At 27.9% G+C, this 15,951-nt stretch overlaps 3 protein-coding genes across 3 annotated transcripts; 2 read left to right on the plus strand and 1 right to left on the minus strand.

Annotated features, from left to right (window-relative positions):
• On the plus strand, window positions 1-4,348 carry PGO_142610 (hypothetical protein, conserved; the record flags this gene model as incomplete). Its single annotated transcript, XM_028690252.1, has 6 exons — window positions 1-3; window positions 259-2,027; window positions 2,857-2,950; window positions 3,362-3,389; window positions 3,938-4,052; window positions 4,303-4,348. The coding sequence occupies 6 exons, from the start codon at window positions 1-3 to the stop codon at window positions 4,346-4,348; spliced, it is 2,055 nt and encodes a 684-aa protein (XP_028546053.1).
• A 2,185-nt stretch (window positions 4,349-6,533) lies between these two features.
• On the minus strand, window positions 6,534-8,128 carry PGO_142620 (Mitotic apparatus protein p62; the record flags this gene model as incomplete). The annotated part of the gene is made up of 2 exons (XM_028690253.1): window positions 6,534-7,510; window positions 8,119-8,128. 2 exons carry the CDS (start codon window positions 8,126-8,128, stop codon window positions 6,534-6,536), a joined length of 987 nt encoding a protein of 328 aa, XP_028546054.1.
• Window positions 8,129-11,689: 3,561 nt separating this feature from the next.
• Window positions 11,690-13,383, plus strand: PGO_142630 (nuclear movement protein; the record flags this gene model as incomplete). The annotated part of the gene is made up of 4 exons (XM_028690254.1): window positions 11,690-12,134; window positions 12,472-12,633; window positions 12,772-13,012; window positions 13,290-13,383. The coding sequence occupies 4 exons, from the start codon at window positions 11,690-11,692 to the stop codon at window positions 13,381-13,383; spliced, it is 942 nt and encodes a 313-aa protein (XP_028546055.1).
• Between the last annotated feature and the right edge of the window lie 2,568 nt (window positions 13,384-15,951).

The following is a 15,951-nucleotide window of genomic DNA, read 5'->3' on the forward strand; positions in this document are numbered from 1 at the left end:
ATGGTGTTAGGAGAAAATTGTATTAGTTTACGTTTTTTTTCTATTCATAAACTATGATCAAAGTGGATAGACACGCAGAACATTTATACACGTATCATTTTTGCACCACATGATTTTTTTTTTTTTCCGTCATTCCTTATATTTGTGTTGTGATGTGAAGTTCCATGTATATACTACCCAATTTGGTGCCATAATAAATAATATGATGGCCTGACTTCATTTGACCTCTGTTTCACGCTCATTCTTCACCATATGCAGAGAATATTACTTTTTGGAGATGAAAACTTCAGTTTTTGCAACGGCTTTTTAGCCGATCATGAAGATGACATTGTTGAAGTTTGTAGTTGTTTAAAAGAAAATGAATTAAAGCAAGAAAGCAAAAATAATATTAATTCATTAAATAAAAATGTTGTAATTCATTATGGTATTAACCCAGTTCAATTAAAATCCAAATTTCCACCCAATACTTTTGATGCATTATATTATATTTTACCAGGGTTGTCATTTCATGGGCATCCAGATTTTATTGATCCACAAACAGAAATGTTTAAGTTACGTTTAAATTTATTTTGTTTTAGTTTTCTAAAAAGTAGTAAAAATATAATTAAACCTGATGGTTATGTTTATTTATTATTTCCAGAAGAAACGGCCACAAAAAGTGCAAGTGCATTATCTGTGAATGATGCTAATATGAACATAAATAACGACAACAAATGTAACAACGATAGTAATGATAATATTAACAGTAACTGTAATAATACAACTTCAGAGGGTCTTGCAGAGGATTCTTCTAGAAATAATTTTTGTCTACCTTTCCTACCAATAGAACCAAAAAAGTTAGCAAAATTTTGCAACATTTCAAGAGAATATAGTAAAGATTTTAATTTAAACCTGGATGTACATTCAAATTGGCTGCCCGTTTTGTTCAATATGCCCATTGTGCATAAATTGCCAGAATGGGTAAAAACGTGCAAATACTACTGTTTCAAGATGACTGAACTTCCAATCAATAAAAATAAAAAGAGTAAAACGAATGAATTCGGTGATAACAATAATGATGTTTCCACAAACATGAACAATGAACAGAACCGAGATGAAGATAACGAAAATAATGATGATGAAAACCAAAATATAAAAAGAGAAATAAAAAATGAATATGAGAAGCGACAAGATGATGATGGAAATAATGATAATGAGAATTCCCAAAATATGCAGGATAATGAAAATATGGGGAACAGCACAGAAAATGAATTATCAAAAGAGAAAGCAGATGATCCAGATGAATATAATGTTTTGAAAATTCCACCCCAAGTTTTTGAATATCCTATTGAAAAATTAGGGCATGTAAATGAGTGCTTCTTATTTAAACTTTATTCAATAAACAGTAAAAGTGTATTAATATCAAGACTGACTTTGAAATATGATCCTAGAATTTCAGGATGGAAAGGGGATAATAAAGTTAAAAAGGACATGATGAATATTAATATGTCTATGAATATGAATAACATGAACATGAATAACATGAACATGAGTAACATGAACATGAGTAACATGAACATGAGTAACATGAACATGATGAAAAATATGAATAACTTAATGAACATGAATAAATATAAAGGAGGGAAATACAAGAGCAAACAGCCAAAAAATGATTTCCAACAACAATATAAAAGTAATTTAATGCAAAATAACATGAATTATTCTTTAAATAAAAAAGGAAATATGAATTTACCACCCCCACCTCCAACTGATATAAATATGCATCCAAATAATGTCAATATGCCCAATCAAAATATCAATTATAAACAAAATAATTTTCCTTTTGTAAATAATTTTAAGGGAATTCCCACCAACTTATCCCCAAATGTACAAAATAGTATTACTAACATTCCAATGAACGTTAATCCGAATCTTACCAACAACATGATGAACCCATACCTTAACGGTTCTTACAGTAACAATTTCAGAAATAACATGTATCAGCAAAATATCCCCATGCCACCACCCATGGGCAATTTTAACAAGAAGTAAAAAAAAAAAGCCGCAATGAGCATATATACATAACTGTTAGCGTTACCATATATTCACGTCTAACCACTGATTATGTATACGTTCGATTGAGTTAGGATAATTATTTAAAACTATAAATGTTTACCTATTTTTTGTGTAAACTTTTTGTACTTTCATGAAAGAGGTGTGTTTCTGCTCATTTGATCGGCATGTAATTTCCAATGTTACATATTTGTGTAAATTTTTTATGACCTTTTTTTCTTTTTCTCATTTTTTTTTTTTTTTTTGCTTATGTTAAGTTCACAAATATATATTTATTACAACTTTTATGTTCAAACCTTACCACAGCCCCAGTGCATGTAAAATTTTAGAATATAAAAGAAATTATGATATACATGAATGATCGTTTTTTGTGCCTTTTTTTTTTTTTTTTTTTTTTACGTGAGCGAAATTGATATGCCTGATTAATAATCTTTTGCAAAAAGAATAAATGTTTATGTAGAATTTGTGGAATTTTTTTTTTTTTTAAGTGGACGAGATTTTATTTTTTGCATTTTTTCGGATCCTATAAAGATCGAAATTTTGTTATGTATGTATGATCCAATCAGTGTGTGCATATGTTACACGTGCATACATATATATATATACAGATAAATATATGTACGTGAATATTTCATAGGGGTGGAGTGTTTTTGTATATTTGTCTAGCTAAATTGGCACAAGAAATAAATAAAATGAGCGTTAGTTAGAGGGATGAAAAACGTTAGACTCTCTCGTTCTTCAGCACCTACTGTATTTCGTATTATATAATTGCACCTCTGTATATATTTTTAATTTGAATTTTAGAATATACCAAGGCCCTAATATGAACATAAAGAGAAAAAATGATTTATATAACTGCGATAATATGGAAAAGAACTACGACAACTATAATGTGAAGGTAATATATTTATATATACATATATGTGTATATATGTGTGTATATATATATATATATATATATATATATGTAATGTGCATGATTATTTTACCAACGTGCCTATGCTGTGTTTGCTCTTTATTTGAGTTTTATTTTCACATGATTATATCACAATGCATAAAGGCAAACATAATATTTAAATGGGGGATGATATGGTGATATAAACGTGTGTGTGTGTTTTATTAGAGAGAAATGCAGTTTATCATATTTGATTTGTTTGCACATGCATTTATTATATTTTTGCAATTTCGCAATTTTACAATTTTGCATTTTGCAGTTTTGCAATTTTTCTTATCTATATTTACTCATTGTTACTGACTTAATCATGTGTATGTCTTTTTTGTTCCCTTTTCTTATGCCACCCCTTCGCAGGATAGCTACAAATCGGATGATGACAACAGTAATAATTACACTTCTCCTTTTTAATTTATATTGATAAATTTGTGCCTGCATGGGCAGGAATATTTTTTTATTCTTAAATATTATATATGTGTTCTTGAGCTTATGGATAAGTATGTTTCTGTATTTGTACATACCTACACTTGTTTTTGTACCTGTATGTTTGTGCGAAAAAATAAATCACATGAACATTGAAAGACACGCGAAATTAGTAAAAATGCGAATGAAAAAACAGAAACAAAAAGAAAGGAAAAGGAAAAAATATATAATGAATAAAATTAATAATATGAATTGTGTGAATAAAATTAATAAAATAAATCAAACGAGTAAAATAAATCAAACGAGTAAAATAAATCAAACGAATAAAATATTTATCACTCAATACAAAGAATACGAACATTTTTGTTTTATTAAAATTTCGAAAAAGGATGTCAACCGTATGTTAAACGGAAATTTTCCTCGCAAATGCTATACATACGTACATGTACATGTGCATGCATATGCTTATGCGTCGTGTTTATGTGTGTCAGAAACCATTTTTCTTCTCAGACATGAACAATGTTAATGAGTGCAATGATGATTTCGAACTGGATCCGTGCGATTACAACTCGGCGAATGTAAAGAACTTGCATAACAAAAATGCCGAAGATGCTGATTATTATTTGTAATAAATGAAAACTGGAAAAAATATAAAATGAATAAAATAAAATTAAAATACCATCACAATATGCTAAAAAAAATGTATGCATGAGAAGACGCATAACGATGCGACTTTAAAAAGAATCACAAAATGTTGACGAAATTTTACCAATATGATAAAAATATATATATAAATTAAGAAAGGAAAATTCATGCCGCACGAATTATTTATAAAAACTTTTTTTCTTTTTTTTTTCTTTTTTTTTTTATTTTAGCATAAAACAGAGATCAAGACAACAGAACCATTATGGTACGTACTAAGAATACCTGCATCGAGAATGTAAAGGATAAATACATTGAGCAATACAATTTCATTACGAACCCCTTTGTTACCCCTTTGTCGCCCCCTTCGTCAATTTTTGGACTTTTTAATTATTTAACTCTTTTATCATGCAGCTCCAATATGTGCATATTTGTATTATTTCAAAAGATTTCCGTAAATTTATTTATTCATTCATTATTTTTATTATTACTATAATTAATGTTAACCATTATTACCATCGTTGCTTTTGTTTACAGCGGTTACAATTGGTGTAATTTTTTTTTTTTTAGAATAAATTGTACCGTCGTTAGTGTGTGTATTCTTGTGAACTATTTTTTCAATCGTAAAAATTGTTGACTGCATAAATTATGTGCACCCCATATGTACACAAGTGAAAAGGATATGTCTAACTTTTGAAATCGTGTTCTTTTTTATGCAATTTCAAGGTGATGAAAAAAAAAAAAAAAAAAAAAAAAATAATAATTAAAAATATGGAAATAAAAATATAGCATATGACAAAGAATAAAAAAAATAAATAAATAAAATACAACATATAGTATATACCACGTAACATATATGGCATATAATGTACAACAATAAAACGCACAGAAAGAAAGAGTAACATAAAAAAAAAAAATAATTAAGTAAAATATAAAAACTTACATCACACAGCCAATCCTTTTTAAATCATTGTGTCTGCGGAACAAATGCTTTTTCTATACCAGGAAAGTATACAAATAAATGCATATGCATGCAGACATGTGTCAAACACTTCTTTTTATTTTGGTATCAATTTGAGCATCTCTTTAAAAATGATTTTCCCCGAATCATTGCGTTGCTTCTCCCATTGTGAAAATAAAACCGAGAGCAATTTTTTTTTTTTTTTTTTTTTTTTTTTAATGCTTATTGCATAAAGGATAAATCATGAAGTGAAGAAAAAAAAGGTGTTTTCCTATTTTTTATGGAAACAAAAAGGATATTTCTCAAAAATTAATTACAACACGTGCAGATCAATCCTTAATAAATGATTAGTGAGATTCATTTGGCCGTGTAGATGAAATGAAAGTTGCTTTTAAATATGCTTGTGATAAAGTGGAATGGGCGATAAATATTATGGCAACTTGTCTTTTTCTTATACCCTTCCTCATCTCTCCTATTTCCCTTTACATGTTTTATATTAACGAAATAGATGTAATTTGTACGCTATTTCGAAGTTTACGAGGTTACTAAAGCTAACAGAACTACAAAACTGATACGTTCCTACAAAAGTCTACACACATGTTACAAAGTTTTATTTGTTGTTTTAAACTAGTATAATATGGCTTTATAAATTTTTTATGCTATATGTATATTTTCTTTTGACGTATAAATATAAATGAATTAAAAAGAATTTTGCTTTTCAAAAATGTGGAAACTGTAGTGCTAATATATTATTTTATCGATGTCAAAGTATGTGGTTGCACCTCCACTCTTGTGGTTTCGTGCACCTGTGTGCATATATTTGTGTGCAACATATGTGGAATCCATAAGCAAAGCGTGAACATATTAATGTATGGCTATACATACGCATACGAATATATGTACATAACTAACACAACTAATGCGTTTATATAGCATTAACGTGAAAATATACATATATATATATATATGTGTACCTTTATCGAATTCACACGTCACACACACATATATATATAAAAGAATGTGAATATAATTATACATACATATTCTATACATGAGTACCATACAAATGCACACTTTCAAATAATAGGAGGTGGTAAATTTTAATATATTAAAATATTGGTGTTGTGGTGAACGAAAACTGTGAATAATATAATAATTTTTATAGGGTCTGAAAATGAGGAAAAAGATAAATGTTATTAATGTACTAACGGATATATGTGATCACGATATATAGTGTAAAAAGGAGTATCTATTTTTGGAAGTACTTAAATGTATTCTTATACATTTATGGATGAGAATTTTATATATAAATTAATAGTCCTTTTTTTCCCTGTAAAAAACAACGATACAAAAGGAAAAGTTTTGTATTATATATACAGCAGAAAGATGGATGATTATGTTTTGGTGTTCGTATATATGTGGGTAGTTGATTAAAGTGTATATTATTTTGTGGATCCCTCTGTTGTTTTAATATATCTTTGCTATTCACATTAGATATGGCTTTCAATTGTTCTTCAGAGAAACGACCTGGCTATCGGCATCAAATTTAAACACATTGGAATGCTTTTTAATAAAGAAGCCTAATTTCATTTTGAGTCCTTGTGGTTTCTTGACTTTTCCTAATTCAGGTAATTTGCATTTTCCATTTTTTTTTAAAAACGCGACGAGATCTTTTTCGTACTGATTTTCATCAAATAATTTGGATTTTTTTGATGGGCCATCATTTTTGTTATCTAATGATCTTTTATTTTTGTTTTTTTTTGGTCCATTTTTTTTTTTCTCTCCTTTATTTTTAGTTACGCCGTCATCCTCGTCGTCTTCACCCTCTTCATCTTCGTCTTCTTCATCTTCGTCTTCCTCATCTTCCTTATCATCGTCATCCTCCTCATCTTCCTCATCTTCCTCATCCTCCTCCTCCTCCTCATCCTCGTCATCATCATCTTCGTCATCTTCATCATCTTCTTCATCTTCATCATCATCTTCTTCATCATCTTCTTCATCATCATTATTTCCTACATTTGTTTCATCATCTTCATCTGCAGAAGCTTTTTTTTTTTTTTTTCCAAATCCATTAGAGAGAGAATTTTTTAGTGTATTTTTTCTTGTTAACATTCTAACTTCTTCATTTTCATATTCATCATCCTCATCTTCTAACTCTTCTTCATCTTCCTCATTCTCGTCATCTAAATGATCTTGTCCAAATGACACTTCATAATAACCAACAATATGAACTTCATTCTTACTACCACTAGTTTTTATTTTTACTTCGTTATCTAGCATTAAAAATATATCCAATGCTGTATCTTCACATACATTTTTTTGTAAACAGCAAATGTTATAACATCCATTAGCATCTTCTACTTGTACATATAGCTTTCCTTCATCTTCAGGGTTATTTAAACATGCTCTTGATAAGTGAATAACGGAATATCCATCCTTAATCTCAGGTATGACGGTTTCGTCTTCTTTAATTACTTTTCCTGTGGTGTAAGAGAATATATATCCAATATATGATAAAACAAAATACACATACATAAAAGTTGTGTTTATTGATGTATTTAAGTGGCATATGAAAAAAAAAAAAAAAAGAAAAAAAAAAATGCTAGCTCAACAATATGCACATATGGTACGAACATACAAATATTCCTACGTATAGCATCTAGTCTGCACATGTACAAAACATAACACTCTAACGGGAAATGACAAATGCATCCCTTGTCTCACATGCAAAACGAGAAAAAGTCATATCGATGAGAAACGCAATAAAATGCGTATTTCCAAAAAAAAAAATAACATAACATAACAAAGATGCAAATATACAAGCATCATAAAAATAACAAATGAAGCAACTCAAATGAATCAACATCTATATATATAGTCCTGTAGGTGCATTCTTCTCTCATTGTACACGGTTACAAGGCTAACTGTAGAATAATATACTCACACGCATGTATTTTATAAATATGTGGTCACGCGGTAGCCAAGCGCGACGTCGTATACGTACATACATATATATATATATATACATAATTGTACATATTTATTTATTTCCATTTATTTGGTTATTGTTCAGTTGTTTCTTACTCACCGTAAAACATTTTGAGCTGATTGGTTGATAGGTTTATTTTTGTGCCTTTTTGTGTTTTTATACTTTACGAAGAAATGTACTTCCTTCTGAGAACAGGAGCAACGTACAAAAAATGAGCTTCTCAAAAATCTATGTTAAAAAAATAGCAATGGTGGGGATATATTTCTTTACAAATTATAGAATGATAAATTTAAAAACAAAATGTATATATTCCTTTCAAAATGACAGATATATATTTTACTTTGCGTTGCTGTTTTTTTTTTTTTTTTTTTTTAATGTAAATAGCTCGAGAAAAAAGCTGCTATTTTAATTTACAAGGATAACGTATATATACATGAATAATTTCAAATTAATTCAAATGTGAAAATAAAAGTGGCTACAAAAATTGGGGGGTGAAAGAGAGCAATCATAATTTTTAAACTGCATGCATAAACATAGTTGAAGAACGTTTTTCATAAAACAAGATCAATGTATACATATTTATATATATACATATGTTATTGCTTACATCCTATTTGTAAATGATGTAGAAAGGTTCTTTCTCGTGGCTTTGTTTTTTTAAAATTTTAGTTTTGTATTGCGGTTAATTTTTTTTTTCTTTTTTTTTTATGCTGACATAGTGCATACAGCCATTTGTGGATTTAACCTTGCTTTATTATGTGGGGCTAAAAATTATACGTCTTCTGTTGCTTGTAAATAACATACATATATATAAATATTCTTAATAAATAAACATGCAATAATGGGGCTAAACCCTCTCATGTGGATAATATTTTATATATAATGATATACATTCGGGTTGGATTTCGACTAAAGCTTTTAATATATTTACAAAAGAGGAGGGAAATTAAAAAAATAAAAAAATTGCCCCCAATCTTGTTAAAAAGATGGGGTGAATTTTTTAATAAGTTTTAAAAAAGAAATAATTATATATATTATGTTTTTTAATCTATTAATTTTCACTTATTTTCTGTTAGTTTCCTCCGTTGCATTGATTGAACAAAAAGGAAGCATACAGGTAATGACGCGATTGAATGTATTTTACGTATTCCGATTTTTGTACGTTGTCAAAAAATAGCTAAAATTTTGAAAAATATGTATAATCTTTTTTTTTTTTTTTTTTTTTTTTTTCAAAGGAGCAATTAATTCGTATGCATGTATAGAAATAATAAATGATTTCATCCGTTCCTACAACAAAACAAAAGTGATGTAAGAGAATATACAAAAAATTAGATATTCTATAAATGTTATTATTATTTTCATGACCACATAAATAAAAACATTTTACTTTCATATAAAATTTCAGGTTTTGATAACTAGTATGTAAATTTTTATATAACAATGCTCAATTGCGATAACATGATTTTTTTTTTTTTTTAGCAACCAGAAAAAAAAAAAAAAAAAAAAAAAAAACCACCAACACAAAATTTATGGTAGTGGGAGTCATAGCTTGCATGTCTCAAATTTGCTTGAAAAAATGATTGAATTGAATTTGAACGTGATTCATTCATTCTCATGTTGATAAGCAAAATGCACCTTGTGAGCTAAAAAGTTTGAGAGAAAAAATGTATGCTTTATTATTTCTGAATAACTACTGAATACAATATGTACATATATATATATATATATATATAGGCCACACACTTTGTGTATATTGTGTAATAACTACAAATAGGTAATTATACGATGGTAGGCAAAAAAGAGGGAATGTGTGTGTTATAAGCTCATTCTGTAATAACTTGTAAGATCCCTTTTGTCACATCAAATTGTTGAAAAAAAGGTATTATTTTTATATTGTTTTCCTAAAACAGGGAGAAAAAAAAAAAAAGAGTATCTTTTTAGAGAAAAACCCAATATTCTGCCTACTCACGCCTTGGTGCTTATGCATAAACGTGTTCATATGCAAATGTGGGTATCAGATTACGCATGTATTATATATCTATACGCGTTAACAATTGTACTGCAAAATTCTCGCACTATATTGTCTATTCGCCTTTGTCTGTGTTTTCCAAAGTGATGAAGAAGTTTATTTTAGTAAGATGAATAAAAAATGTGATTCATCTATGTATTCTTTCCCGCCTACTCTGTGCCTTTTTATTTTATTATATTATTTTTTTTTTTATTTTATTATTTTTTTTTTTTTTTTTACCGCTATATTATTCATAAAATATGGTTATATCAATTATATATGACAATTATATTGCATATATAATAAAATATAAACATAACATGTGCAAAATCGGTTATACGGTGAACATCTTTCAACAACTGTAAAAAGTATGCAGTATAATGGTTTTGTTTAGGTTATATCATTGGTTTACCTATCATATATTAGACATATGTTACTATACACAGTATGCTCATGGCAGGATTATTACCTTGTAACCCATTGCACGAATAAACAAATCAAAAAAAAAAAAAAAAAATGCATGATGTTTTACACTTGGAACAAAGGAAAAGTAGAACTTTATTACAACTGCTTGCAATTTGTAGGAAAGCGAAACTTTTTCTTTCGTTTTTTTTTTTTTTGAAAAAAGGGGTAATAGGGAAAATGTAAAGTCGTATTATGCTTTAATAGAAAGTTTGAATATGAGAAACATGAAAAAAAAAAAAAAAAAATTAACGTTTTTCTACCAACAAAGTTAACCACTTTGAATTAATCGTGGAAGGTTGCGTATAACAACATTGACAAATATCTAGCTTGTGCAAATATTTACATGCAACGCATTTTTTTTCCATAATTTTTAAACGTTTACCATAATAACAAAGATAAAAGCGTTCCGCAGGATACTATGGACATAACATAAATACCATTCCACGCACTATCCCAATCGACACATTTAATTTTTTGGAGCTTGGCGTTTTGACTATTGAAGCATATGAAATATTTTTCGCACGTGATATCAGAAAAAGAAAACGAAACAAAACAAATGAAATGAAATAAAGTCGTAATCGTGCTAAAAATGCGCAAGTGTAAAAAAATTGAAAAATGCTGGAGGGATTTAAAACTGAAAGAACAAAATAAAAAATAATGAAAAGGAACAATTTAACGAACCAAAAACATTTTAAACGATAAGGGAAAAAAAAATAAATACATATACATATATATATATATATAACTTTTTCATTTTTTCAGTCAAAGCTTGTTGACAAAATTCCGTGTAACTTCAACATAACTTCCCTTTATGTTAAGCTTATTTCACACATATGCTTTACACAGTTTATTTGGCATTATTTTTTTTATTCGGGCGATGCATATAATTAAATTTTTCTGTGTTCGTTAATCAGCTTGTTCTTTTGCAGCCATCATATTCAGACTTCCCACATTATAAAATCATGTGCTTATCAACCCAAGCACTTGTTAATGCATCCCAATTTTAATTAAGCTCTTTTTTTTTTTCCCTTTTTTTTTCTGTTTTCCTACATCGTTGGTTTACTTTCTATTCCGTGATCTTATCACCGTCTTGAGATATTTGCTCCCCCTCATGTACCCACAGACGTGTAATTGCAATCATCACTTAAATCAACAGCGATCACTACTTCCATTATCGTTTAAGTTAAAAAAATAAATATGGAAAACGAAAAACATGAGAATATGTTACTAGCCATTGCTCGCGATTTCCATTCGATAGACGATTTAATAGAAGTTTTTTTATCATTTTTAGAAAATAAAACTGATTACTTTCATTTAATGCTTAATGATGATGATATTGATACGTTGTCCAAAAAATATGATGGTGATATAAAGAAAGCCATTTTAAATAATAATAAGTGTGGATTTAATGCGCATAGCAGAGAACAGGGTTTAATGAAATTATTTAGAAAACACCAATTAAATTATATGATTAAGAAACAGCCATATATAATCGAAAATGAAGAAATAAGAAATAAATATTTACCACCATGTGATGAATTAAAAAAATTGAATAGTGCAAAATTCTGTGAAGTAAAAAATATACAAAAAGATGTCGAGAAAACTGTAAAAAGAGCTGTGCCACCAATAAGCGACACTGCAGGTAATAAAATGTGGGTTTATAATATCTTTAACGAAAAAAGAAAAGGATGAAAAGATAGAAAGATAAAATGATAAAATGATAATAAGATAAAAAGATAAAATAATAAAAAGATAAAATGATAAAAAGATAAAATGATAAAAAGATAAAGTGATAAAAAGATAAAATGATAAACAGATAAAATGATGAAAAGATAAAAAAATAAAATTATGAAAAGATAAACAGATAAAATTATGAAAGGATAAAAAGATAAAAAAAACGTTGCAGCCCACCTCAAACTGCAAGTGTATGACACTTGTTCGTATAGACTTAATTACTCTTGCATGATTTCCCAAATCAGATGAAAATCACATATCAACATGGAATGGTGGGCAAACAGAAAAATACTTCTGGAATCAGGCGTTAAATGAAATAAACATAGAAATGCCCCTGCACACGGAAATAAAAACCAGTGAAGTTAACGTTGATATTTCGAATAAAAATATTAAAGTGTATCACAAAAGTAAGATAAAGGAGAAAAAAAAGATAAACATTGTACAATTTCATTCAAGAGTATTAAAAAATGTTTTAATTTCTTTAAATGTATATATATACATGTCCATTACTTTCTGTAATATTTTTTCCCACTTTTCTTTTTCAGATAAATTAAAACTAGAGGGCACATTCTATGAAGAGGTGAACAAACAGGAATGTGTATGGAGCATAGAGGATAAGAAAAAGTTAATAATTTTTTTGGAAAAAAAAAGAGAGAACTGGTGGCCATGTGTAATAAAGGGTGATCCGGAAATAGACACATCAAAAATCGAATCAAAAAAGAACTTAGGAGACTTTGACGAAAAAACACAAGGAGAAATAAGAAAATTTTTGCATAATCATAAAATGTAATCCTATATTACAAAAATCTAGTATCTTATATTTTTTATGCATAAATATTTGTACATTAAGAATAAGAAGTAGGATAAGTACATTTTTTGTGTACTTTTATTTACCTGTATTTTGTGTATGTCTATAGTTTCATAAAGATTTATGCGTATACAATTAAGATGTTATGGGAAAAAAAAAAAAAAAAAAAAAATATACACACCACAATTCTTTATTTTAATTATTTTGTCAGTACAATCGTGCACACACATATATATATATTTCCATTATGTATAGAAAAAATGAAGGAATTGATTCACCTCAAGTATTAAGAGAGCAGACTATTCTGAAAAATATCATGGGTAGCAAAGGAAATGCTTTTATGAAATAAATTTTTGTCAGAAGAAATCTATGCTGTTTTTTTTGAAATTATGAGTTTCTGAATTTGAAAAAAGCAAATGTATGCTTGTGTGTGAACCCTCCTGTCTTCAGTGGCACATCCGTGTGCATAAATATAAATTCATATATATATATTTATTCTTACCTGGGTTTTTTCTCCACACACTATATACATATTTTTCGTGTATTGCATTATCATGAAAAATGATAGTTAGTCCAAAAAGAAATCCTCCATTGGTATTTTTTAAGAATTATTCTACTGAAATGATGATGCCTCAACTGCATGTATTGCTAATATTATTATTTTTTTTGTTTCTTTCCCTTTTTTTTTTTTTTTGTATTTTTTTGAAGTATTTTAAGAATTATGCTTATATTAATTCAATTAATTGAAATACTTTTAAAGTCATATTCTTGTTTCATTAAAATGATAAATGTGAGTTGAGCAATCAGTTCAAAACTAAATTTTTTTTTATTCGTTGTGAAATGTTATTGGGAAGATCAAAACATCTATGATAATTTGAAATAAACCTATTTTTCACTTTTTAAAGTTACACCAAAAAAAAAAAAAATAAAATAAAATAAATAAAACAAAACGGAATAGAGCAAAATGAAGTAAAAAAAAAATGGAATATAACAAAACGTGACTTTTTATTCTCATTTTTAGTGGACAACAACGTGGATAACTGCATATATTGACCTTTCTGGAAGACTTTATTGAATCACATTTTCAACTTAGCAATTCTGCAAAATTGCAGATGAACATGCATGTGCTATAACAACAGATTTGGGAGTTAAGTAACATAACTAAGATACATTTTGTCAGTTTTATGAGCACGATTTTTTTTTTTTCTGCTTTAAAATGTTTCAACTTTAGCATATTTGTCAAGTACATAAAATCATATGTTAATACTGATAGTAGACATAAAGAACAGTGTTTCGGGGTGGGATCTTTGTTCGGTCATTTCACATATCACAAATTTAACGATGCAAATGTCTTATTTATTAGGGTTGTATTTTTGTGTTAATCAATTTACATACATATGTGTGAGTATATGTGTATATATGAATTTGTATAAGAAGGCAAATGGGATTACGATGTTATTCCCTATTTGCTTATTTCAAGGATGCTAGGGTACAAAATTTGGTTATTTTACATTTAACTTATATAACACACAAATATATAATGGTGCGTACATATACATATATATATATATATACATTATGAATTTCTTTTGAAAGGACTTCCCTTCCCCCCCTTTGCTTTAATAACAATCTCATGCGTAAGAGTTAAGAGCTTATATTTTTAGAATAAATTTCAGATGTTATGTGATTCAAGGTGAATGATAAAATAAAATTAATTACGCATTGAAAAAGACATATTTAAAGCATAGCATTTGGTACATGATATTTTCCCCCATTCCCTTTTTTTAGGGATTGGGTAAACTTTTGTTGTTGTTTTTTTTTTTTTTTTTTTATATTTCATTTTGAATACTCATACATTGTGCATTTAAGAGCATTTTTTTTTTTTTTTTTTTTTAGCATATTTGCACAAGTGTTATTTTTTCTTTTCCAAACTGGTATAGCTTAAATTCCTCAAATTGTGTGTGCGCGTTTGTAAAATGTATACAACTTCGATGCTATTCTGCAACACACAACAACAAAAAAAAAAAAAAAAAAAAAAAAAAAAAGAAAATGAAGAGAAAAGAAAAGAAAAAAACAAAAATGAAAAAGAAGTATGAAAAGGCGTGCAAAAAGATATGTAAACAGGTGGGTATAAAGGCACGTGAAAAGTTGTGTGAGCAGAAAAGAAATGAAACGAAATTACCTGTGTTTGTCTAAATTATATCTGCTTTAAAGCTTTGAATAGCGCAAAAAAATAAATGTTGTATACACATTTAAATGAGAAAGTAAAAATACATTTGCATTTGTCAATATGTAATCTGTTATACATACGCAGGAAAGACAAAAATTATACAATTTTCAGAAAAGTTTTAGTTAAATTAACTTTTTCCTTTGGGCGCTGGGGGGCGGGGGGCCACTTTTGTGCTTCCTGTTTTCCTTATTTATTTTTTTTTTATGTTTTCGATTTTCGATTTTATTTTGTGTGCGCCGTTAAAGCAAGCGCACTTGACGGATGACATCAAAAAAATTGTTCGGTGTTCATTTCCTAAGAACATTTTCCTTTTCTCTTTTTTTTCGTAATCCATGTCTGCTGTAGTAAAAATGTAAATGTTCTTGTTTTTTTTTCCCTCGTTTGAAAAACTGGGAGAAAGGAACTAAAGCGATGTGTATATACATATATGTTCCCACATATGCATATATAACATCGTGTTGAGAGTTTATCCACATTCAACCGTTGCTTACACATTCCATTTCCTTTTTTCTTCTTTTGTTTTTCCTTGCACAGTTTGCAATTCTTGATATTGTTTTTATAACATATGTAATGGTTAACATGGGCAAACCTATTTTAATTTTACTTTTTTATTTTTTACTCTATTTTTTTTTTTTTTTTCTTTTTCTTTAATGCAAGTTTTAAAGGGCAAAACATGTATATTCAGAT

The sequence above is a fragment of the Plasmodium gonderi genome, assembly GCF_002157705.1.
Source record: "Plasmodium gonderi DNA, contig: Chr14, whole genome shotgun sequence".
Lineage (NCBI taxonomy): Eukaryota > Apicomplexa > Aconoidasida > Haemosporida > Plasmodiidae > Plasmodium > Plasmodium gonderi.